Source organism: Lactuca sativa, chromosome 7 (assembly GCF_002870075.4).
Source record: "Lactuca sativa cultivar Salinas chromosome 7, Lsat_Salinas_v11, whole genome shotgun sequence".
NCBI classification, from domain to species: domain Eukaryota; kingdom Viridiplantae; phylum Streptophyta; class Magnoliopsida; order Asterales; family Asteraceae; genus Lactuca; species Lactuca sativa.
The window spans coordinates 103,536,615-103,560,840 of NC_056629.2; the positions used below are offsets into that span (position 1 = coordinate 103,536,615).

Genomic DNA, 24,226 nt, shown 5'->3' on the forward strand with positions numbered 1-24,226 from the left:
AAAGAAATGCTCATGTAAGAGCATTTTCTGTCGAAAATAGTCATTGACACGAATATACTTTTGTTTTTCATATCTGGTTTTAGAAAGTGGATATCGGATGAGGTAATCGAAAACCATAGCATCATACTTTCATTTCTTTATAATATAGATTCTAATTTCAATGTTTTTCTCAATCAGGCATTGTACTTAAATTATTTGTATAATGTTGTAATAAGAAATGAAAGTAGGATGCTATAATAAACAATAAGAAATAAACAAATATACTATGGAAAAGTATGATTCAAAAACCATAAATTCAATAATAATCAAAAGAAAAAACATAAAATCCCAATATCCTAGTAGCTAAAAGCATATACTACTAAATATAAAATACCAAATTTATGACTTGGATGTACTACAAAAAGTCATTCAAATTACTGATAAAATAAAATTGACGATCTTTCTTGTTAGGCTCATTCTTCATCCGGCCAAGCCACAACAGCTCTTGTTCGATTACGTACATCATTTTCAACCGGATTTTGCTGGATCACATCTACATCATCTTCAGCCTGATGTGGCGCATCATCTTCTTGTATTGGTTGGTTCATATCTATAGGTGACTCCAACCAATTTCTGCAAAAGGTAATTTAAAAATAATATTAATAAACACCTACAATTTAAAAACAATAGAAATAATCAATTTAGCATTAAAGTGATTAAAATTCAAGAATATAATATATAAACTAAGTTACTTTTATGAACTTATGAAATAATTGTTTAAATACAAATGATAATATCATGACATACCCGTAATCTTCGTCATCCGGTAGATGACGAAGCTTAAAGAACCTGTTTCGGGTCTGGATTGTGAGTCGAGGGATTTTGAACGATTTTACTAACTCAGTTGTATCTGTTGTATCCACATCTTCATCATTCAACTGATGTTGATTATCAGAACTTACAAGATCAATAACTTCATTCCATTTCCAAGATTTAAGTGCTCACGTTTTTTCTTTCTTTGGAGATAATGTTGTTTTTCAACAGATTCATGTGTTGTTGTATCCACATCATTGTTAAAGGCCTACATGATGGCTGTCAAGAAAGTTAACGTTATTAATTAATATAAGTAAACATAACTTCAAAATGAAACCCAAGACAACAAAGAATAGATGAACATACTTTTTGATAGTTGGAATATTCAACTTGACTGAGAAATGGGTTGGAATTTGGCGGCATTAGTATATATAATGATATTCCTGATAAAGTTTGTTTGTTATTAAGGGATAAAATAGGTATCCTTTGAATTTTGAATTTTAAATCCCAATCCTAATCTTGTTTGTCATGTGTCATTAAATCCAACAACCTCCAATCTGCTTTTACCACCTAAACTATATTAATGCATTTCAAGAAATGCCATTTGCAACTGAAATATCTGATTTTTCCTGTATTTAATCTGAAAATTAAAAAATATGTTGGTTATAGTAATATTTTAGTGAATAAAGTTTGATTTTCAAGTTTTGTAATTAGTTTGGATAGATAAATATGATCAGATTTTAAATTATAAATATTATAACTAGGTGGGAAACCCCGCTCCGCAGGGTTCGGAATAAACAAATTTACCGAACACACACGGGTCAGATATTTTTGTTGATGTTTGGCGGGTGACGAAAGTAGGATGCTATAATGCTATTTTAGTATTTTGTTTTAAAATATGCTAAAATCTACCACATACCAAAAACCCACTTTCCATTAGCCGAATGAAGCACATTTGGATGAATTCGGTTCAACTCTTCATGATTTGGTTCGACATGTATACATTTGCCTGACAATCTTTCTTTGTGCTTCACATGAACCCAATGGAAATGTAATATGGTTTTGAGTAAAAAATAAATAATAAGAATTTGAATAAAAAAACATAAACAAAATTGTTTAAATGAAAAGTACATTGCTATTTAGTGTATTTACGATCTAAATATGAAAAAAAAATGCAACAAACAAATTTAAACCTTCTTTATAAATATCACCAAATACAAACATAATGCACTAAATTAAAACCATTTATGACATCTTCCCATAGAAACAGTAACTGCAAGACTACACTTTTTATGTGACAGTTTTGTGTCCCTATCATTTTCGTGTTTGTCTACTTTTAACTCACGTAACTGATTCTCTAATTTAGTTATTCTTAGGTTTCAGAAGTTTCTTGGTGTCGAATACATGAGTAACAAAAAATACATGAGTAACAAAAACTCAACCTGATCACCCAACTAATTTCTAAGTTGAAGAATTAAATCAACATAAATTAAAATAAATAAAACAATATAATTGAATGAAGAAATACGAACCAATTTGATTTTTTGAATCTTTTTATGTGCATACCAAATGCTATTGTATTGTCCTTCATTTTCTTTATGTCCAACCTCAAAAGAAAACATAGACTATAGGTCCTTTTTCTTCTCCAAATCGCACAAATCTCCACCTGCATAAAAATATGTCATAAATAATTGCTTTTCTCTAGGTAATTCAATATTCTGCAATATTTTATAGCTTAAAGGAATTCATGTTTGGATTAGAAAAATAAACTTGGAAAAGCTTCATTCAAAAAATTAGCATTTTGCCACAAAAGTTATAGTAACACGTTAATTTAAAAACTGGAGTATATTATGAGAAATGGTTACCGTGAAATCTCAACAAATTAGTTTCAGTCTGTGAATTTTGAACAACATTGTCACCTCCATGAGACTGTCTATAACATAAAAACATGCCAACCCTAAATTTAAAAATTATAAAGATATGATTTTTATGTGAATTTAGATACACATACTCACAGACATACCTCATTGTTGAATATGTGCTAATAATATGAGAACCAAGGACTTTGGTTGTTTCCCTAACAAAAAAAAACTCAAAATATTTAAAACTATAACAAAAGCATTGATGTACGTTGACTATTCTTATCACGGATCTTTTTTTATAATGAGTAATAAAATTAAAGCAAAAGTTTTTTTTCCTATCGTCAAATGATAAACAAAGTTTAGATAAAAGCTCCGTACAACTTCATTCATCAGTGTATTCTTCTTACAAAATATGAATCCAAAGTTGCCAAGATGTCAAAAACTTTTGTCAAAGAATTGGATTAAGTTCATATATAACTTCTTCCCTTCAACAATCACATGGTTAAAAATCATTAAGTATACCGTCAAAATTCACAAAAATTTCAGGAAAAAAGTAAGTGTTAATAGTATAGAAAACTCTAAAACCATAAAATCAAGGTGTGTGTTAATAAAGTAAGAACAGAACCAACAATAGAAAGAAATGAACATCAAATGCTATAATAAAATAATTATAATGCATAGATAAACGGAAAAACCTTTCCAGATTTCTGATCAGGGGCTATGAAGTTGAAGATAGTCTTCAGTCTAGGTGCAAGAAATGGTGAATATGTTTTAATTGAAGAAAAAGGGATTCGATAAAAGTATGGTAGTTATTGGTTACCTTTGAATTTGTGTCCATTGTTACATCAGTTGTCATGTTTTTGTTGAATTGTTGATGACTTTAGTGCTAACATATGCCAAGAAGAGCTCACCTTTCGTGGATCCTGATGAGGTGATGGCCTGAAATATATAAAGAGAGTATGAACGACAAATGATATGGTGAGAGTGGTCTGATTTGGTGGCATTGAAATCCAATTATCAAATAAGTCTGATTCAATCTAAGTATTTAGCTTGGTGTATAAGAACAGGTACATTGATAGTAAAACATGTAAGCAAAAATGAAAAATAACATGCACTATAAATGTATATTGCTACGTCTTACACTAAAACCTAGTCATATAACACACATCTGATGCAGTAAATCTCAGTTTGGCCTCATGAGGCTCCCTTTGCCCCTTGGTAGATATCTATTGTGATTGAAAAGTTGTAAAAGATTATATTATAAGTTATCTTTATCTACATTTCCAGTAACATGGTTGGTTGAACTTGGTTTCAGATTAGGATGGCTAGTGAACTTGGTTTCAAATGTGCTTCAATTTATGCTTTTACATAGCTATATATGTATAAGTGTTTGTATATGAAGAACATAACAACATAAATTCATGAATGAATAAAAGGCTGAGTTTATAACATATTAATGAAACAGTGTTATGAAAGATGGAAGCCAATGATACTCGATCCTGTGATGTTGGTAGAATAGAAAGTGCCAAAGTGACTTCAACAGGTAAAACTATTGTGGTTATTTTTGTTACTTATCTGTTAATTTAACCAAATTTATATTTTATTATTATTATTATTATTATTATTATTATTATTATTATGTGACTAACACCCAATGAAAGAAACTACTAACAGTTTGAAAGGGACAATAATAACCCTAACTGAGATACTAAAGTTACTGTTGAATCCGGAGCAGTATGCTCCTGGAAGATGGGGGCAAACTACGTTGGATACAACAAACATGAATTCAAATCAGATATTTTAATCCAGTCAAGTGTTGGTAATAATCACATTTACTTTTCGAGTATAAAATATTTGAATCAAAATATGATGCAAAAGGAACAAAGTGCAGCGACGATTTGCATATTCAATTTTTTTTGGCAAAATCAACCATGTTCTGCTTTCAGAAGATGTACATGTGCCTTTTGTAAAGGAGAAACACGACAGGAGTTTTGGTTCATTCGAAGAGCATCACCATTTTTACCTTCAAAGAAGTGGCTGGTAGCCTTAATCGCTTGATGCCTTCATGGGTTTCTAGATTTGCATTCTGCTTCAGAGTATTCAAATAAAGTATCAACTTACCTTAGTATAATATGTTAAATCAAAAATGTGTTTCTGCTTCTTCAAACTCCAGATATGGGGAAAAAAATTATATATATTATTATTTGAATTCAAGTTAAATTTCAAGAAAGTATTCGTTTTACTATTCAAAAATTCAATTTCTATTCCAATTTTTTACAAAAATAAATACCAACTATCTTTATTTCTCACCACTGTCAATCCTTTGATTACATGATCTTTTTCTTGAGTTTGTAAATCTAAAAATCAAACAACTAAGACCAGAAAAACATTGCATAAGTATAAAATGAAGTAACTACATTCTATTAACCTTGCCAACATATTGTGAAACACCACACCAAAAAAGAGCCACAAAATTGACAAATACAAACCTAACAATTGAAGGCAGTCAAAGCAGGAAATCTTCAATGTGACATTCTGTCGAACACTTTGTGTGCGGTAAGAAAATGCTAATCTTGCCATCAAAAAAATCCAAGTATGGTTGTAAATCAGTCAAAATCTAGGAAAGAAGGAATAAAAATCAGATAATGAAAAACAGCTTCTCAAGAAAACATACCTTTTCTCACTGTAGGAATTCACCGACATCCTCCTCTGTTAAAATAAAATAATGTAAGAACTTGTTCAAAGGTGAAATAATGAAAATATGTAGAAGAACTGAAAGTGTTGAACAGGTAACAGGTGGTGAACAAACAATATAAATATATTTGTATAGAGTTCACAGTTTATACGATACATATTTGCAAAAAGATGTGAACACTAAGAATAGCAAAAACAAATAAGTGTGCAATATTTCAATTTCGGTAATAGTATTTCCATGTCTGTCCACCAACTTTATGCTACAAAAATTATATTTTTGTATAGAGTTTACATCAAGAAAGACATATTTTAGCATGAAGAAAAGGAACCAAATAAAAAGAATCATATTTGGATACATGTTCGTAGCTAAAGAACTTGGCAACTGTTTACCTGCGTATTTGAGTATGGGAAGTTGTCTCTCTCTTTGTCCCTTCCATCTGTTTACATGCATACAAAAACTCAACCATCAATTAAAAATTAAAAATGACCTTATAGTTTGCTAAAAGTCTTTAACCACTTAAAAAAATCTTACTCAAAGTATCAGGTGAAGCTACCTGTATGATTTCACCGATGAAATGGAAATACGGATGTAATCCCTTTTTGTAAGATTGAAAAAGGAGAAGGTGGTGGATAACCTCCCTGTAAATATCTGATTAGAAGCAGATACACTCGGTAGTAGGATGACAATGGAAAATACGAAATCAAAAGACGACAGTCGGTCAAAATTTGTGAAGGGTATGAGACGAAATAATCGAGAGACAACGTTATAGGCAGACGTTGTATTCAACTGGTAGAGGAAATAGGCAATGTTAAAACCGTTCGATGGAAGCAGGGAGTGCGTAAAGGGGTAGAAGATATCCATTCTTCGATTAGTACAAACCCACAGAGAAAGGTCGCTTTTTAACACACTCAAAATCGACCTTTGAATCTTGGACGCATGTCTTGGTGGCAATAGGGTGTATTCGGAGGAGCCAGATGGTAGTGACTGTGAATGAGTCGGTCAGCATCGAAAAAGCAGTAGAAAGTAAGGGGGTTATACTGCGTATCTGGATAGATGTAATTGGAGAATAAAACACGTATAAAGGGTGAATAAAAAGAAGCAGACACGTATACAAAGACGTGTCCATAAAAATCAGATACAATGTCATAAATTGCCCAAAACAAAAATATTAGTAAAAATTTCAGAAAATGACAAACCAATATAGCCAAAGGACCAGTTTTGCCAAAAAAACCTGTAGCTAAGATAGGAGAAATTTAATATATATATATATATATATATATATATATATATATATATATATATATATATATATATATATATATATATAGTTTGGATAAATAAAAAGGATAATAGTAATATTTTAATATATGTTGTTTTGGGGGGTAAGAAAAAATCAACATAAATTATAACTATCCTAATAATAGTTATATCCATTATCTAAAGTTTAAATTTCAAGTTTTATAGTTAGTTTGGATAGTTAAATATGATTAAATTTTAAATTTTAAATATTATAATTAGTTTGGATAAATAAAAAGGATAATATTAATCCTCTTTAATAAATAAAAAACTTTTTGACACTTGTCACACTCTCATTAATTTGGTCACATGTCATTTTGTGGTTGTTTTCAATTAATTTTTTTTCATATGACATTTTGTGTTTTTTTTTTCATTTTATTAATTTCCACATAATATTTAAATATAATAATTGCAATAAATATAATAATAAATTTATATAAATTTCATTAATTGACTTCCTTTTAATTTTAAATTTTCTAAATTAAAGTTTTATTAGTTTTCTTTGTTTATTTATCTACATTATTTGTTTAATTTAAATAAAAAACAATTTATTTATAACAATTTAATATTTTTCTATTTTTTCTTATAAATTCAAACTTTAAAATGTTTAGAATTTCATAATTTTTTTTCTTTAAATTAACCATGTAATACATGGGTCTTACACCTACTATTTGAATGTAAATGTTGTTTTGGAGGGTAAGAAAGAGTCAACATAAATTATAACTATGGTATTAATAGTTATATCCATTATCTAAAGTTTGAATTTCAAGTTTTGCAATTAGTTTGCAGTATGTTATTTTCTGCACGTTTCGTATTTCAAGTTTTGCAACTATTTTCATGATGAACTGCAAGTTTGGTGTTGTTTGCTTGGAAATCATTGACCATTCATGGAGTCCATTCCTTGGTAATAATAGTCTTCCATCATCTTTCAAAAAATGTTTTATTATTAGATCATATTCTTTTCTCAAGTTACAAATATTTTGAAACAGGAAATACCTTTTTAAAAGTCATATCTGGAAAATTGAGTAACAATCCAAGGATTCTTAGGTAAATTAGGTCTAATATTTTAAAGTTTAGTAATTAATAGCAATCCATATTTAAAAAACCACCAACAGAAAAAACTTATGATGTTATAATAAGTTAGAGCTGGGTTCAAATGTGGATTGACATCTATTGTGTGGACGTGTGGATAATGTTATTCTGTGAGAATTACAAAGAAAATATGTTGTTTTATAATATGAATACGTTTAATCTTATATAATTATTTTAATTATTAAGCATTTTCACTAATTAAATCGTCTATAAGGTTATTCTACATTTTTTTAATTATTATCATTCTGTCATAATATTATCTGGATGTTTATTGAGTCGTATTCTGTAAAAATTAAAATAAATAAAAAGCGATGAATAAGAACAAAAATGAATTAGAATCGGTGAGAATCCATTAGAATAACAATAGTTCTGTGAGATTGAATGTATTCACATTACTAAACAACATATTCTCTTAGTAATTTTCATAAAATAACATTATCCACACGCCCACACAATAGTTGTCCATCCACATTATAACCTAGCCCTAATAAGTTATATATATATTATCTTTATAATATCCATTCTCTAAAGTTTGAAATTCAAGTTTTTTAAAGTAATAGTAATGTACTTTCAATACAATGGTTTATTATCATAAAAAAATTTGAACTTGAATATAATAAAGGCCAAACAACTACATAAATAAAAATGAAAGTACAACGATTAAAACAAAAAATGGGTGTTATAATAATCAACCAATACAAAGTACATTGCTATTATTTAAATTTAAACCTTCATATTGACGTCACAATAAACAACCTTATATATGGTTCTAATCTATATTAGATTATTGGGTTGTAAAGCTCTTCATCTAATTTTTTGTATTCACCCAAGAGTAAGCCATTGGTGTCGGCTATCATCCATTGGCCATAAGTAATCTACAAATTTTGTTGTTCATTCATAACTTTATCATTTGAATGAATAATATCTTCTTGTTCGAAGGGTAAGGTAATTTTGGAATTTATGTATGCATGACCACACTAAATTTGTATTCTTCACATAACTAATCATGTTTGGGTACTTGATCTATAATGTTCTTCATACAATATGTGTGTTCAGCACCATCGTTGCATCTACTACATATAGCAAGTAAATGCTAATAGCATACATCTCCACATATATCACACACAATCACATCACACGACTGGTCATCAACAACCACAACATCTATTACAGTGTTGATCTAACCTGCAAAAAAACAAAAACATTATACCTAGAAAATACATGGTGTTTCAAAAATGCAAATGAAAGTATTATATACCGTTTTTTAACTTACATTATATTACATAAACAAAAATTATGTTATATTAACATAAACAAAAATTACACACACACACCATTATATTAAATATAGTTTTTTTTGTCTTATATTATATTAGATAAAGTTTTGTACAATATTATATTATATTAAGATAATTTTTTTTATTTACCTTATTGGACCTGAAATTTATTATTTTATGCAGGAATATAAGTTGGATTGCTAGTTTCTTCAGGATCTGTAAACACAAAACACACACACACACAATATTACATTAGATACAGTTAAAGTTTTGTACAATATTATGTTATATTAAGATAAATTTTTTTTGATTTACCTGGTTGGACTTGAAATTTATTATTTTATGCAAGAATATAAGTTGGATTGCTAGTTTTCTTCAGGATATGTAAACACAAAACACACACACACAACATTATATTAGATACAGTTTCTTTATTTACATTATATTAGATAAAGTTTTTACAATATAAGTTGCATTGCTAGTTGATAAAGTATTTTGTGTTTTTTTATGTAGGAATAGAAGATGATATGATGATTGTCGCTGGTTGATTGGGTGATGTAGTACTGGCTGACTCACCATGTATTGTTGGCTGTTTCGTGTCCTGTAGACACAAAAAAAAAAAAAAAAAAAAAAAAAACAATTAAAGAGACTGAATTTATGTGTATAACTTGCAATTTTTTTCTGTTGTATTAAAGAGGGAGATACAGAGTGAGTTTGTGTATGTATGTAAACACACACATACACATAAACCTTTAATCACGTTTCATATATATATATATATATATATATATATATATATATATATATATATTGCAGGCATAGAGATAGATTTGATAAATTAGGGTTTTAGATGCTTGATATAAATAAGTAGGTAGAAATATCTAAAAAATTAAGACAATTTTGATTTCAAATTTCATTGTCACGTTTATAATATTTTCCTATGAATTAGGTTTTGACTGTTTCATTCATTACCGAGTAAAAAAAATGAATTGAGTAAATGTTGACTAGGTAAATGTTGACCAGATAAGCCATGATACTATTTTTAATGCATAAATTCATTGTACAAATTGCATAATGTCTTGTAGCTCTTAAATTTCAGCCTTTGACCAAATATGTATATTAAGGTATTATATATATATATATATATATATATATATATATATATATATATATATATATATATATATGTATATATAGAAGTAAGTTCAAATAAAAACAGTAAATAGTGTGAAAACGTAAAACAATATGTTTATGTTATTATTCTATAATGAATTTTGTATATGTGTATTGTTGAAGTAATTCTAATATAAATATTAACTTTCGATTAGTCATATATTCATTACAATGTTATTATTCTATTATAAACTTATGTATGTGTATTTTTGTAGTAAATTCTAATTTTATTTTTAACCTTTGACTATTCATTTATTCTTTGCTGAATAGTAACATAATGTTGTCGATACAAAATTTATTGCAGAATAATAACATAAAAAAGTGTTTTTACGTTCTCACACTATTTAGTATTTTATTTGAACCGTCTCCTATATATATATATATATATATATATATATATATATATATATATATATATATATATATATATATATATATATATATATATATATATATATATATATATATATATCTTCCTGCTTTTTTTAGTCTTTTGCCGGTACTAATAAGTAAAGGCTGATAATGTAACTTTCTTGTTACATTTGGATTCAAATGTAAACTCAGATACTACTGTGTGATACTATATAAAGAGGCATATACACCGAGAAGCAGATCATATACACTGTTCATTCTCTCGGTCCTTATCTCTTTTAGGTTTTTCATTTAGGGTTTCATTGTTCTTGTACATAGGTTCAAATTGTGCGAGTGTTCTTGAGAGATTTCTGTATATTTTCCTTATAGTGAGGTTATATATTGTTATTTGATGAATGAAACTGGTTCTTAATATAATATAACTGGGAATCTCTTTGTTTTGGTGTTCAAATTCTTTAGAGAATGCTTGGACACAAACCTGTTAAAACTCCTTAGATCGTAATGTTGTAATTAGTGGCGATGAAGTTGATAAAAATGATGTGTTTTTAAAAGAAAACTGATCTTCAAAAGCTGACCAGTGAACTTATTTATTTGACTATCACAAGGCCTAATATTCCGTATGATAAATCAAATATTCTCCTACATTTTGTTCCTATTCATCTTTCTACCCACTAAATCAAGGTATGTGTCCAAATCAAAAGAATGGATTAAGAGAATTAATCGATTCCACCTATCATTATTTTATAGAGTAGAAAGATAAGTAGTAACGAAAGGTAGGAATATATTTAATTCTTCATTTTCTATAGAGTGCAAACATTGAGTGAGTTTATGAACATTCCACGAAAATCACATCTAAACGTTGCATTTCGTGTGTTAAGACATTTAAAACAAAATCCAGGTATGGGTGTCAGTATTTCTAAAATTGAAGGATTGAGGTCAATAACTGGGTATTATTTTATTTTTTTTGTTTGGTAATTCAATGGTTTCATGGAAAAGCAAAAAAAGCAAGACACCTTATGAGTATATTGCACTAGCTTCACTGACTTGTGAGATCATGTGGGTATCAAAATTGTTTTTTAATCTTTCCATTAAGGATTTAGTCCCTGTAAAAATATTTTGTGATAATGAATCGTCGGTTAAACTAGCATTAAATCCAGTGTTCCATGAAAAATGGAACATTTTGAAGTGGGTGGACATTTTGTTCGTGACACTATCTAAAGGTGTTTCAAAAGTTGTTTATTTTATTTTGAAAAACAGATTGCTATATTTTTACATAATATTTAACTTCAAGTCAACATTGATTCTTAACCTCTGAAATGGTACTTGTAGATCAGGTTAAAAACTAAAGTGGTTACCAAGGTACTTAATAGTTAATATTGTGATAACTTGGACTGTTTTAGTGAAGGTTTCTCTTTTGAGGGACCTGCTGGTAAAGTTTGATGACTTGAAGGACTATGATGTAAAGGATGCTGATGACTAACTCGTTGACTGGAAGAGATGCAGAGATTGAAGGTGTACAAAACTGATTTCTAGTGGACTGAAGAAAGCGCGGTTCTAAACGATCCGGGTTCGACCCGGTATCACAGTTAACTTATATAACTTTGATTTTTAGTTCATTTGTAAATAACTTGTATTTAAGTTTCTCTGGAAATTCTCTCTAACATTGCTCATCTTCTCTACTAGATACTCGCCTTACAAGACAATCCCAATATGTCCACGTCCGACTCCAACCAAGAAAACTCTGGTATTTCAAGATCCTGTTGACTTGAGTATATATAGATTCATAAAATTTGTGTATATTAGTAGAATATCAATGAAAATATAGATTAAATGGCTCATCGGGTCAGATTGTGATCTACCAGCTAATGGGTTAGATGAGATCATGATCCATTTCATTTTACTTATTACAATGCTTCTCTACTTTCGTTTGGTTAGTTATTATTACGAGATGCTTGAGAAAAAAATTTGGTGGTTAAGAACTCCATATAATAATTATTAATTATAATCTGGTTTTGATAACCAATTTCAGAAAATGATGATTCAAAGTCATCAAGTAATGGTAAAGGCAACGTTACTGGAAACATAAATCAAAGGATTCTATTTGGTGGTGAAGGTTCCGAAAGGGCATTCTTGGGTCAGGTCGATGACAACACTCCCATCCCTTCAGTCGTCCCTGATTGTGGAACTGTTGTTTCTGTTCAGAAGCACAGAGAAGAAATCTTGAAAGAGCATGCTGAATGGCGGGTAAGCATCGAAAAGTATACATGAATTATATTTATAAACAAAGACAAAATTTATAAATTCATGGGAAAACTTTTGACTCTAAATCTACATTTTATGCTTCAAAACAGTCACTCTTTAATAGCGGGTTGCTACAACCTCGTTTTGGCTCACCCCTCTCTTGAAAGGGGCTTATTTCATCCTTTCACTCTAACTTAGTGTAGTAATAATGTCAAAAATCATTTCAAACATCACAAAATGGATCAAGAGGCTTATTTCATTCTTTCACTCTAACTTAGTGTAGCAATAACGTCAAAAATCATTACTAACATCACAAAATGGATTGGGATGCTTGCATGGTACAATAATGGACCATAACTGTAACTTGGTATATTCATGTCATTTTCACAATATTTCAACAGTCGTCTTAAAGAATTAAGAAAGAAAGAAACGATGTCATTTTCACAATATTCAACAGTTGTCTTAAAGAATTAAGAAAGAAAGAAACGATGTCATTTTCACAATATTCAAAAGTCGTCTTAAAGAATTAAGAAAGAAAGAAACGATGCCTGTGACAAAGCATTGGTGAACTTTTCAATTTCTATGGCATTATTTTCTCTTTATCATTTTCTAGATAATTATTTTTATTTATAAAATTGATATCCCTAACTGTAAATTGCCATTTGGCAAGATAACATATTAAAAAAATACCCACTACGGGTGGGTAGAACAACGGAGTCGGTGGATTTTCAAGACATTTTATTACTTTTTATATTATTTTACAAACACGTTTACAACAAGAAGCTACCTGTTGCTCCTAGTTGTTAATATAGAAGCTAATCAAAAATACATTTTTAATGACCAGGAGTCTTCAAGCATGAGAATTCAAGGATCCAAAGAATTAAATTTTTTTACCGAATATGGTGAAGTGAGTAGGTACAAGGTAAAGGAAATTATTGGTGAAGGAAACTCTAGTATTGTCTGCTCTGCATATGATACTCATACAGGGGAGATGGTAGCGATAAAAAAAATAAATAATATATTCGAAAATCTTTCTGTTGCTATCAGTGTCACTCGTGAGATTAAGCTACTTAGGCGCCTTTATCATCCAGACATTGTCAAAATTAAAAACATCTTGTTGCCTCCATCCAGAAAAGAATTTAATGATATATACGTGGTGTTTGAGCATATGGATTGTGACCTACACCAAATCATTAAAGCAAACGACGACTTAACACCAGAACATTATCAGTTCTTTCTTTATCAAATTCTTCGAGGACTGAAATATATACACACAGGTACGTATACAGTGTTATCATGCCTTGTTATAATTATGTGTATATATTCTGATTCTGAAAAATACTGCTTTCATTAAATTTGCAGCGAATGTCTTTCACAGAGATCTAAGACCCAAAAATATTTTAGCTACTTCTGACTGCAAACTCAAGATCTGCGACTTTGGTATTTCAAGGGTTGCATTCAGTGATCAACCTACTGGGAAATTCTGGACAGTATGTCCCTAAGTCACCCATTGTAGTAATTAATCTAGTTTTTTTATGAAGTTATTATACGATTGAACTAATTTGGTCAACTGCTTGCATTTGATGTGTTCACAGGATTACATTGCAGCAAGATGGTATAGGGCTCCTGAACTGTGTGGATCTTTTTTTAGTAAGGTGAATACAGATAGTCAGATACCACTAAAGTTAAATGCTTTAAATTCATTGCCAATATAATCTCTAAACATATGAGATTTCAATGATAATAAGGGTTTATAATTTAGTATACTAAATAGCTTTTTCTATGCAGTATACACCAGCAATAGATATATGGAGTGTTGGTTGCATCTTTGCAGAAATTTTAACAGGGAAGCCTCTTTTCCCTGGGAAAAATGTTGTGCATCAGTTGGATTTAATGACTGATCTTCTAGGAACACCATCATCTGAAACTATCTCCACGGTTGGTTTACATCACAATTAATGATTATGTAAACTTTGATTGCTTTTCTTTTTCTTGCATATGACATGTGATATAACACATGCAGATAAGAAATGAGAAGGCGAGGAAATACTTAAACAGTATGAGGAAGAAAACTCCTTTTTCTCTCGTTGAAAAGTTCCCGAATACAGACCCCCTGGCTCTTGGTTTATTACAAAGATTGATTGCATTTGATCCAAGGGATAGACCTACTGTTGAGGAGGTAATGTTTTATTTATCTATTAATTCAAAATTCCTGCTATGAAAGATCTCATGCACGTGTTAAGAAAAACATGTTTTGTGACTTGTTTTAGGCTCTTTCTGATCCATATTTTAAGAATTTGGCTGACGTTGAAAGGGAGCCTTCTGCTCAGCCCATTACAAAGTTGGAATTTGAGTTTGAAACAAGAGAAAATACGAAAGAAGAGTTACGTGAAGTGATCTATAGGGAGATTCTGGAATACCATCCAGTAGGATTCCATCTCACTATTAAATCATAAGAATTAGCAATGCATTAGCTTAATCTTTGGATGTTTGGCAATACTGATTTTTGGCTAAGGCATTCACCACATCTGTGACAAGAAGCTTCTCCACTACGTGACACCAAAGGCCAGGTGAGCTCTGATGAAGATGTTTTTAGATTCTAGACTTGAACATGTTTTTGTATTTTGTATCTTTTGCTTGTTAAATAAACTCTGCTGTCGATCACATGTGATGTTCTTATCTGTTTAATGTCGGTGTACGTATTATTCCATAACGAAGGTAACACTAGCTAGTAGGCACTAGACCATTTTATCTAGCCTATAAATTGGTAGCTCAAGGTCAGTTTGTACGTAATATTTTGGATTTTCACATTGTAATCACTCTAGAAACATATAATCAAGTCCAGTTGTTCTTCGTGTGATTTACTCGTTTATGCATTTTGTATGGGAAAATGACTTAAAACCTAATGAAGTTTCCAAACCGTTCAAAAAATCTCAATCATGTTTTGTCTGTTCAAAAAAACCCAATAAACTTAACATTTTGTCTAAAAAGACCAAGTAAGTTACACTTTCCTGAAAGTCAAATAAGAGAAACGGATGACGTGACTTATTACCGTATCGGAAAAATGACTTGTTAAACCAACGAAGTTTCCAAAACGTTTAAAAAACTCCAATCATGTTTTGACTATTCAAAAAAACCTAACGAACTTAAACAAAACAACATTGGAATTTTCTGAACGGTTTGGAACTTTGTTGGACTTTTTAGACAAAAGGTTAAGTTCGTTGGGTTTTTTGAACAGAAAAACCATGATTGAGGTTTTTTGAATGGTTTGGAAACTTCATTGGACTTTTAAGTCATTTTCCCCATTTTGTATTGTCAATGATATATTGGGTTTTATCAAGTGGTATTAGAGCTAATTTGACCGATATGATTTTTTATTTTTCTAGATCCTATCAAAAGTAAGTTGTAAGGTATATTAGGGTTTGTAGTAGAGATCTGGATATCAACTTGGATCATGAGAACACTTTCCGAATTGATATTTCTACCCTAGGCCTGGGTTTGGAAGAAATTCAGCTTAAGATAATCCAAGTAAACACTTACGATTCTAGGCACAGAAATCGTAAGCAAATTTGCTAGAAAGATTCTGTGAGAGTTTGATGAAAACGAGAGCTAAAATTCGTAACCTCCTTCTGAAGAGGAAGAACCATTTATATATTAAACGAGATTAAGGTTTCATTAGGGTTGGGCCGTCATTAGTTGTTTTGGAAGTAACGGGACCCCAGCCAGGGGCCCTGCCCCTTGGACCCCGCTAGGGGCACTGCCCCTAGATGGAGTTGCCCCCGGACCCCCGACTAGTCGTCGAACCGACTTCTAATTCGATCTTATATATGTGTGTACTCCGCACAACCCCGTACATATATTAGCGTACAAATTATGAAGCTCCTTAGCTCACATGTCAGTTCCAGTTACTTAAAATGACATGGTTACACTAAAATCACCAACAATCCTCCCTCATTTTAGTGTAACCCTTGAACATACATAACCTTATCAAACAAACCAAACTAGTACATAATGAAAATATCAAAACGATTGAATTTCCACATAGTATCATACATTTACAAATACTCGAGAATAAGGGTGTTCTAAGAATTGAACCCATCAACCCATTTGAATACCAGAAAATAAAAATACATACTAGTTTATTGAATTTATAGCAAAATACAACTTAACACTATTATAAAGTCGTGTGTCCCAATCCTCTCATGATCGTATCAAGGTCAAGTCTACAACCTCTTGAAATGCGGCTACACTTCACAATCACGTAGGCAACTCCTTTCCATGTATCTTCATATACATTTATCAAAGGAATTATTAGGAAGTTAAACTTCAACCTGGCTAACTTGCAGAACCGAACACATACATGGGATGAATAATTCATGTGTTCCAATCTATAAGTATGATCTTTCCACATTGAATTCAACTCCTAACATTATATTAGGAGGGAATTGGGTGTCTCATCATTACAAAATTAAATGGACTTTAATCCCATCCCGATTACATACTTGTGCAATAAGTCTCTTGTCAGACCTTTAGTCAAGTGGTCTGCCAAATTTTGTTACGATTTCACAAACTCAACTGAAATCATACCATTCATGATTAGTTCTCTAATCATACTATGTCTAACACCTAGGTGTCTAGACTTGCCATTATAAACTTGGCTATACGCCTTAGCCAAAGCGGCTGCACTATCACAAAGGATAGAAATAGGTACTATCGGTTTAGACCACAAAGGAATCTCATAGACTAAATTCATTAGCCACTCTGCTTCTTTACCAGCAGCTGCTAACGCAACAAACTCAGATTCCATTGTCGAGTTTGCAATTCAAGATTGCTTCTTAGAAGCCCAAGAAATGGCACCTCCCCCAAGTAAGAATACCTAACCAGAAGTTGAGGAATGGTCCTCCATGTTGGTTATCCAACTTGCATCCGGATGACCTTATAAAACCGAAGGACTCCCTAAGTAGCTCAAACCATAATCCATAGTTCCTTTTATATACTTAAACACTCTATTTATCTCTTGCCAATGTTGAGCATTTGGATTGCTAGTATACCTTCTCAACCTACCCACAACAAAAGCAATATCATGTCTGGTACTTGTCATGGCATACATCAAGCTACCAATAGCCTTAGAGTATTCCAATTGTGAAATGGGAACGTCATTATTTGGCATTAATGCCACTCTTGGATCCATAGGAGTACTCATAGGAGAACAATCGGTAAAAGTAAACCGCTTGAATGTTTTCTCAATATAATGACTTTGAGTCATTACCAATCCTTTGTTCATCCTCTTAATTCTTATTCCAAGAATTACATCAGCCTCTCCTAAATCTTTTATGGAAAACTTGGATGACAATAATTTCTTTGTTTCATCCACTTGATTTTGGTCGGTACCAAAAATCAACATGTCATTTACATATAAGCAAATGATCACTCTAGCTCTAGTAGCATCATCAAATCTACTATGAACATATTTGTCACATTGGTTTGTCTTGAAACCAAAAGACAAAATCACCTCATCAAATTTTTGATGCCATTGTTTGGGCGCTTATTTAAGCCCATACAAAGATTTGACAAGTTTACAAACCATATGCTCTTTACCGAGCATAATGAAACCTTCAGGTTATTTCATGTAAACTTTCTCGTCAAGATCACCATTTAAAAAGCCTGTTTTCATATCCATTTGGTGAATAACCAGAATGTGGATACTTGTCAAGGAAACCAACAATCTAATAGTAGAAATACGTGTAAATGGAGCATATTTATCAAAATAGTCAATACCGGGTTTTTGTCTAAAACCTTGAATGACTAACCGGGCTTTGAATTTTTCAATAGTCCCATTAACATTCATTTTCTTTTTGAAAATCCGTTTGTTTGACAACCCGATATTTCAAGTCAATGTAATGACCTAAAAGTCAAGGATTTGTAATCTACTTTTGATATAATAAAAATAGCGTCAAAAATAAAATGTTCAAAAGTCTCTATTGGGTCGCATGAAGTAATAGATATCGTAAAAAAGTTTTCATAAATGTAAAGAACACAAAAATCCGAGTTATAACAAAGAAGTTATGACTAATCGAAAATCTGCAACAAAACCGTTAAAACACTGTTAAGCGTAAAACGCGAAATTTCAATAAAATACTTTTTAGCCTTAGGTATCTAAATTAAAGTCGTAGATATCATTAAACCGTGAATGTACATAAAAAGAACGTCCAAATCTGACTTCGTATGATGAAGTTATGATTTTTCTAAGTTTCGGAGTAGCGGTAGACTGCTAAAAACTCGAAATAAAGACCGAGTGACTTTTAGCTGATGCAACCTAAACGGGAATTGAAGATCTCGACAATAGTAGTACAACGGTAAAAAGACAGACGAAAACATTTAAGACCTAAAATTCAATGAATCTCAAAGGATCTACGAAATTTCAATCCATTTAAGACCTAAAATTCTTTTTCATGGTGGAAATTGGTAAATCGTCGTTTACCTACCTTCGAATATTTTGTAGCTTGGATTACGACATCCCTCTTCCAAGTTATAAAATATTGTGTTGGGTCCTAGCCTTAATATTTCATATTGGAATATATTAAGGACTTAAATCAACTTGATTGAATTTATCCGTCATAGTTGTCTAGTTATGACAACTATGGTCTTCCTTGTCCTTTTGGATAGAGATTTCCTAATGAAGATAATATCCCACATGGCGATCAAGGTGAAAGATTAATCCCTTTGTCGTGCATTAATGGGACTGGAAATCATACTTCACTTCCTCTACTTCCTCCAATTATTCTCCCTAACCCGCAAATTCTTGAAAAGTTCAAGGTCACTCAATCCCTATTGGCAAGTAATGTCTATATGTGCTCACATATTGGAGATGAAGTCACATATTGAAAAGCTGGGAGAGTTGGGTGCCGAAGTCTCGAGGAAGTTGGTTGTTGACTTGGTTCTTTAGTCACTCCCTGATGATAGACCATGACATGACCCTTAATGATCTTACTTATTTGCTTGATGCTGCTGAATCGGAAATGATTTGGAGCACTGGTAAGACAAAATTTATTGGAAGATCTACTTCCAAAACTTACATGGACATTGACAATGGAAACATTGGAAGTCCAGAAAAGCCTTCTCTTCCCGATGGAAAGGGATCGGCCATAGTCAACCCGGTTGACCAAATGGTAAAGAGAAAGGCTAAGTTTGAGATAGTCTCGTGTACAATTCCTAAAGAGTCAATATGTGTCTATTGCCAAAAGAAGGGGCATTGGTTGCGAAGCTGCCCTATTTACCTGAAAGATCATAAGATGGTAATGTCAAAAAGTTTAACTCTACTTCAGGTAAGTCTGGTATCTAACTCTACTAAGTTCCTATTTGGAGATTCTTATTACATGATGTGACTAGGTCGCATTTTGATGTTTCGTAGAATCAAACAAAAAAAGAGAGGAAGATTAGAAGAAGAGTATGCTGAATCTGATCACGAAGATGGATTTCGATCGTATGATTCGAAGATCAGAATTTTGAGTTGTTGCTTACAAGTCATGATAGAGTGCTTAGGAATAGATAACAACATAGTTTTCATTGCATTTAAGGAAAAGTTTCTCCGCAAATTTTATAAAGAAATTTTTTTATTTATTTCAAGTATCCTTACAATGGTATTTGTGAAAAATGTTGTTTATATGATTCCCCTGATAGCAATATTGGAAAATGGGTTTGATTCTTTCGTTTGTGGTAGTGTCATAATTTACCAAATAAGTATCCTTACAAAGCCCATTATAGTTTAAGAAGAACTCTTGCGGTCCAATAAGGGTTTTACGGACAAAAAGGCCAATTGGAAGGGCTACCGGCCCATTAGGGCCCATTAAGAAGGTATTGGTGCAATAAGTGGTTTTGAACTGACAACTCTTGAGCTAAGTCCCAAAGTTGAGTAGAATTGACTTATTAGGTTGAGGTTTGGGCTTTTATGAGGTTGATTCGACCTAAGTATCAATGTATGGAAGTATGAATTTAGTAGTATTGAAGTTTGATTTATACCAAGCATGGTGTTACAATGTTACACAAGAATTTATCTTGTACAAAGATAGAAATCCTAGCCCTAACTTGCGGATTGTGACATGTTTTGCTATAAGGGAATTTTGGGAATTTGCTATGGAATTGGAAAATCCTTTTATTGTTAAGAGCTTGGTATGTGATTGGATTGTGTTACAACATGGTTTATGAACTTGACAAGACCCAATGATGCATTAAATGATTTGAGAATAATTCATTTATGTTGAATAATGTCACTGATCAATTTGAGCTCTTAACCCTTTCAATGGAGTGTTTATAAGCATTTGGTGTGTAATGATAGAATTTAGGATTCCATAGTTAAATTAAACTCTTATAATGGGATATGTTGTGGTTTTATGTGCTTAACATATGAGTTTCAGTAAGTTAGGAACGAACTATGTGGGTTTTAGAATGTTCAATTGCAAGATAGACTAATTAACCTTTCTTTTACAACTTGAAGATCATTATGTTCTTAAAGAGTTAAATGAGCACTTAATGAATTAAGTGGTTTTTTTTGGATGATAAAAAACATACCAATCATGTGTGAGAACCTATACAAGTTGTACAAAGTGAATTGGGATGGGGCTTGAAGAGTTATGTAAAGTAGAGTTCTATATTGAGAAAAATCGCACTGCATGTGTACAGACTCATTACACCGTCCCATAATCATTACGCGAGCTCAATACACAGACATGGAATGTCAAGGAAAACCATTACATGGTTTGTGTTTCATTTTGAGCACTGCTACTCTTTTCTTCATAATTTTGAATACAGACTCAGATTTACGTATGATTTTCGCCTACATTCATATTTTTACATGAGGAATAGTTTAAAGCAATAAAATTTAGTAATGGAACTTATGATGGTTATTTGGCAATTTTAATTACTTATGTCCATATTGTATAGCTAGTGTTTGAAGAGTATTGCTCTATGGAAATGAACTAGAAGAGAATTAGCTAACATTGGTATGATTGGGGTGAGTACGTGTGGATTTTTCTTAGTTTAGGGTACATGTCAAAATAATCTTATGATAATGAAATCCTAATGCTTTGATATGATTTTTTTTGAAATTAAAGTGCTAAATTCTTTTGGAAAAGGTGTTTTGAAAGAATACTTTGAAGGCAAGAACGTTTTTGAAAGCAAAGAATGTTTTGGAAATACGAATGTTTGATATGTGAAATATGTCTTTTCAAAGTATATCTTACTAGCAAATAGTAATCTATGCTATTATAAATGTTGACATGATTATTGATAATGTGGAAAGTAAAAGCTAAAGAGAAAGTAAAAAAGAAAAGAAAGTAATGAAATAATGAAAATTGCTCGGGCCATGATACCTCATAAGAGGTCTAGAAGAATCTATTGGGGTGGTACCTCCCATTCGCGAAGTAGATGTATTGAAAGCTTGATACTTTGGTGGACTGGTTTGTTCTTTACACCTTGGTCTTGGAAAAAGCATAATGCCTTGTGGATTAATTTGTTTTTTCCACCTTGGTCTTGTAAAATATATGATGCCTTGGTGGATTGATTTGTTCTTTCCACCCTGGTCGTGGAAATGGAAAAATGGAATGGGAATGGAAAAAGAAACTAATGAAATGATAAGATAAGAAATGATACTTATGATACGATATGTTATGTTATGTATGAAATGATATTCATGTAAATGATTGAAAATGTTTTATGGTATGCATTAAAGGAGTTTTTACTTGAAAATGATTGAAAGCATTTTATGGTCTAAAACCCACGTAGCTCACGAGAAATTTTGTCTTACGTATATCTTTTTAATGCCATGTATACTAGGTTTACACTTAAAAAGAAAAGATGATAGATGTTAGTTAGAAGTTAAGAGATAGAGATTGGAGTGGAGCTTATTAAGTTCCTTATTAATGGTATTGATGTAATTCTTTTTTGCTTGCTATGGTTTGTATGATACTTAATGGTAACATCAAAAGTTTTAATTGTAAATATTTTGCGGGACCATTTTTATTAAATATGGGTTAATACCCGAATGTTTTTATAACCATAACATTTAAAAAGTTTGAAAATTTTAGGGTGTTACAAAAATCATCAAGGCAGCCCGGATATTTTTGGCTCCCTAGGTTTTCTACTTTTTTTAAACTGGCAAATATAAATATATAATCTATACCTAAACTAACACCTAATTCCAATTATGTCCATGACGGGACTTGAACCCCCTGAGGTTTTCTACTTACGATCTAAACTAAGATCAAGGTCTTTCCTCGTAATTATTGTGTCTTGCACCTTAGAATATTGGTTAAGATTCTGAATACAACACCCCAACCTTTACTAATTTGGTCGATTCTTATTTTGTATATTTTTTTACCAAAATAGTTGATACCTGAAAGTTGAAAGCTATAGTTTTATTTGTGGATAGCCATTTGGCAAAAGTAGTAGTTGGTTTTTAAAAGTGCAAAATTACATAAAAACTAAAAGCTCAAAACTACTTGAAGTAGCTTTTGGATTATGAACTTTTTATTTAAAATAAAAGTTAAAAGTTGTTATTGAATAATATATTTTTTTTCAAATTTTATTTTGAAAACTAAAAACTAAAATTCCCCAAAACTCTCAAAAGGTCACACAAGACACGGTTAGATCGACTTTTAAAATCCCCAAATGGATGCGAATGTTTTCAGGGGAAGAAGTCCCGGCTGACACAAAAACCCTTACTTTTGACAAAAAGTGATGGTTTTATCCTAAGTACGACATGTATGGTAAAACCTAATAGTTAAGAAACTTTTGATATAAATACCATTTACCACCCCCCCCCCCCCACTTAGTAGGTTACCGTTGCATTGGAAGACACCATGGCATATTTAAATGACTAGGAAGCCAAGTAAGCAAACACATCCCCACACATGATGACCCTGCTCATTTATGTCTTTTTTGATCATTTTTAAAACTCTTATACTTATGAGATCAATTTGCGTATAACAGTGATCTATACCCTATTCGATTCAATGCTTAGGCATCAATACCTATACAAACGTACACATGCTGATCATCTCCCCCCCCCCCCCCCCCCCCCCCCCCGCGCACACACACATATTCATCGTCTTCACACTTTTTCATCATCTTCTCCACACAAAGGAAACCCACATAAAAACACATACATCAATTTGCCTTCCAGAAACAAGATTAGGTTTATTTACAATTGATGAATTTTACGAGAAGCGGGGGAAATATTCCACCTAACAAAAACCATTTCCATAAAAACGTCACATCTAGGCATATTTTTTTCATATTTAAACCAATATGCCTAAGCAAATGAATCAATTTTGAATATCATCGTATCAATAGTGGTTGTCTGAAGTCAGTAGTGAAAATGGGTATATGGTGGTAGTTGCTTGGTGTCGTGGTCGTTGAAGTCAGAGATC

The 24,226-nt window shown here is 31.4% G+C and overlaps 2 protein-coding genes across 22 annotated transcripts; one reads left to right on the forward strand and one right to left on the reverse strand.

Annotated features, from left to right (window-relative positions):
* Window positions 1–272: 272 nt before the first annotated feature.
* On the reverse strand, window positions 273–6,367 carry LOC111900860 (uncharacterized). 21 transcript variants are annotated; one of them, XR_008225030.1, is made up of 12 exons: window positions 5,903–6,367; window positions 5,739–5,785; window positions 5,329–5,363; window positions 5,144–5,226; window positions 4,678–4,740; window positions 3,475–3,593; window positions 3,350–3,398; window positions 2,816–2,869; window positions 2,658–2,725; window positions 1,159–2,458; window positions 787–1,071; window positions 273–612 (listed from the first exon to the last, which is right to left on the reverse strand). XR_008225030.1 is itself a non-coding variant. In XM_023896741.3 (4 exons), the coding sequence occupies exons 1-3, from the start codon at window positions 6,208–6,210 to the stop codon at window positions 5,335–5,337; spliced, it is 384 nt and encodes a 127-aa protein (XP_023752509.1). In that variant the 5' UTR covers window positions 6,211–6,367; the 3' UTR covers window positions 4,747–5,221; window positions 5,329–5,334. The 21 variants fall into 21 exon arrangements, 2 of the variants coding, with proteins under 2 accessions (XP_023752509.1, XP_023752508.1); XR_008225034.1 differs by lacking the exon at window positions 3,350–3,398; XR_008225040.1 differs by lacking the exon at window positions 2,658–2,725.
* Window positions 6,368–12,059: 5,692 nt separating this feature from the next.
* Window positions 12,060–15,660, forward strand: LOC111900859 (mitogen-activated protein kinase 14). The gene is made up of 9 exons (XM_023896739.3): window positions 12,060–12,136; window positions 12,243–12,303; window positions 12,589–12,803; window positions 13,645–14,077; window positions 14,163–14,290; window positions 14,396–14,455; window positions 14,589–14,738; window positions 14,824–14,979; window positions 15,071–15,660. The coding sequence occupies exons 2-9, from the start codon at window positions 12,270–12,272 to the stop codon at window positions 15,254–15,256; spliced, it is 1,362 nt and encodes a 453-aa protein (XP_023752507.1). The 5' UTR covers window positions 12,060–12,136; window positions 12,243–12,269; the 3' UTR covers window positions 15,257–15,660.
* Window positions 15,661–24,226: the final 8,566 nt, after the last annotated feature.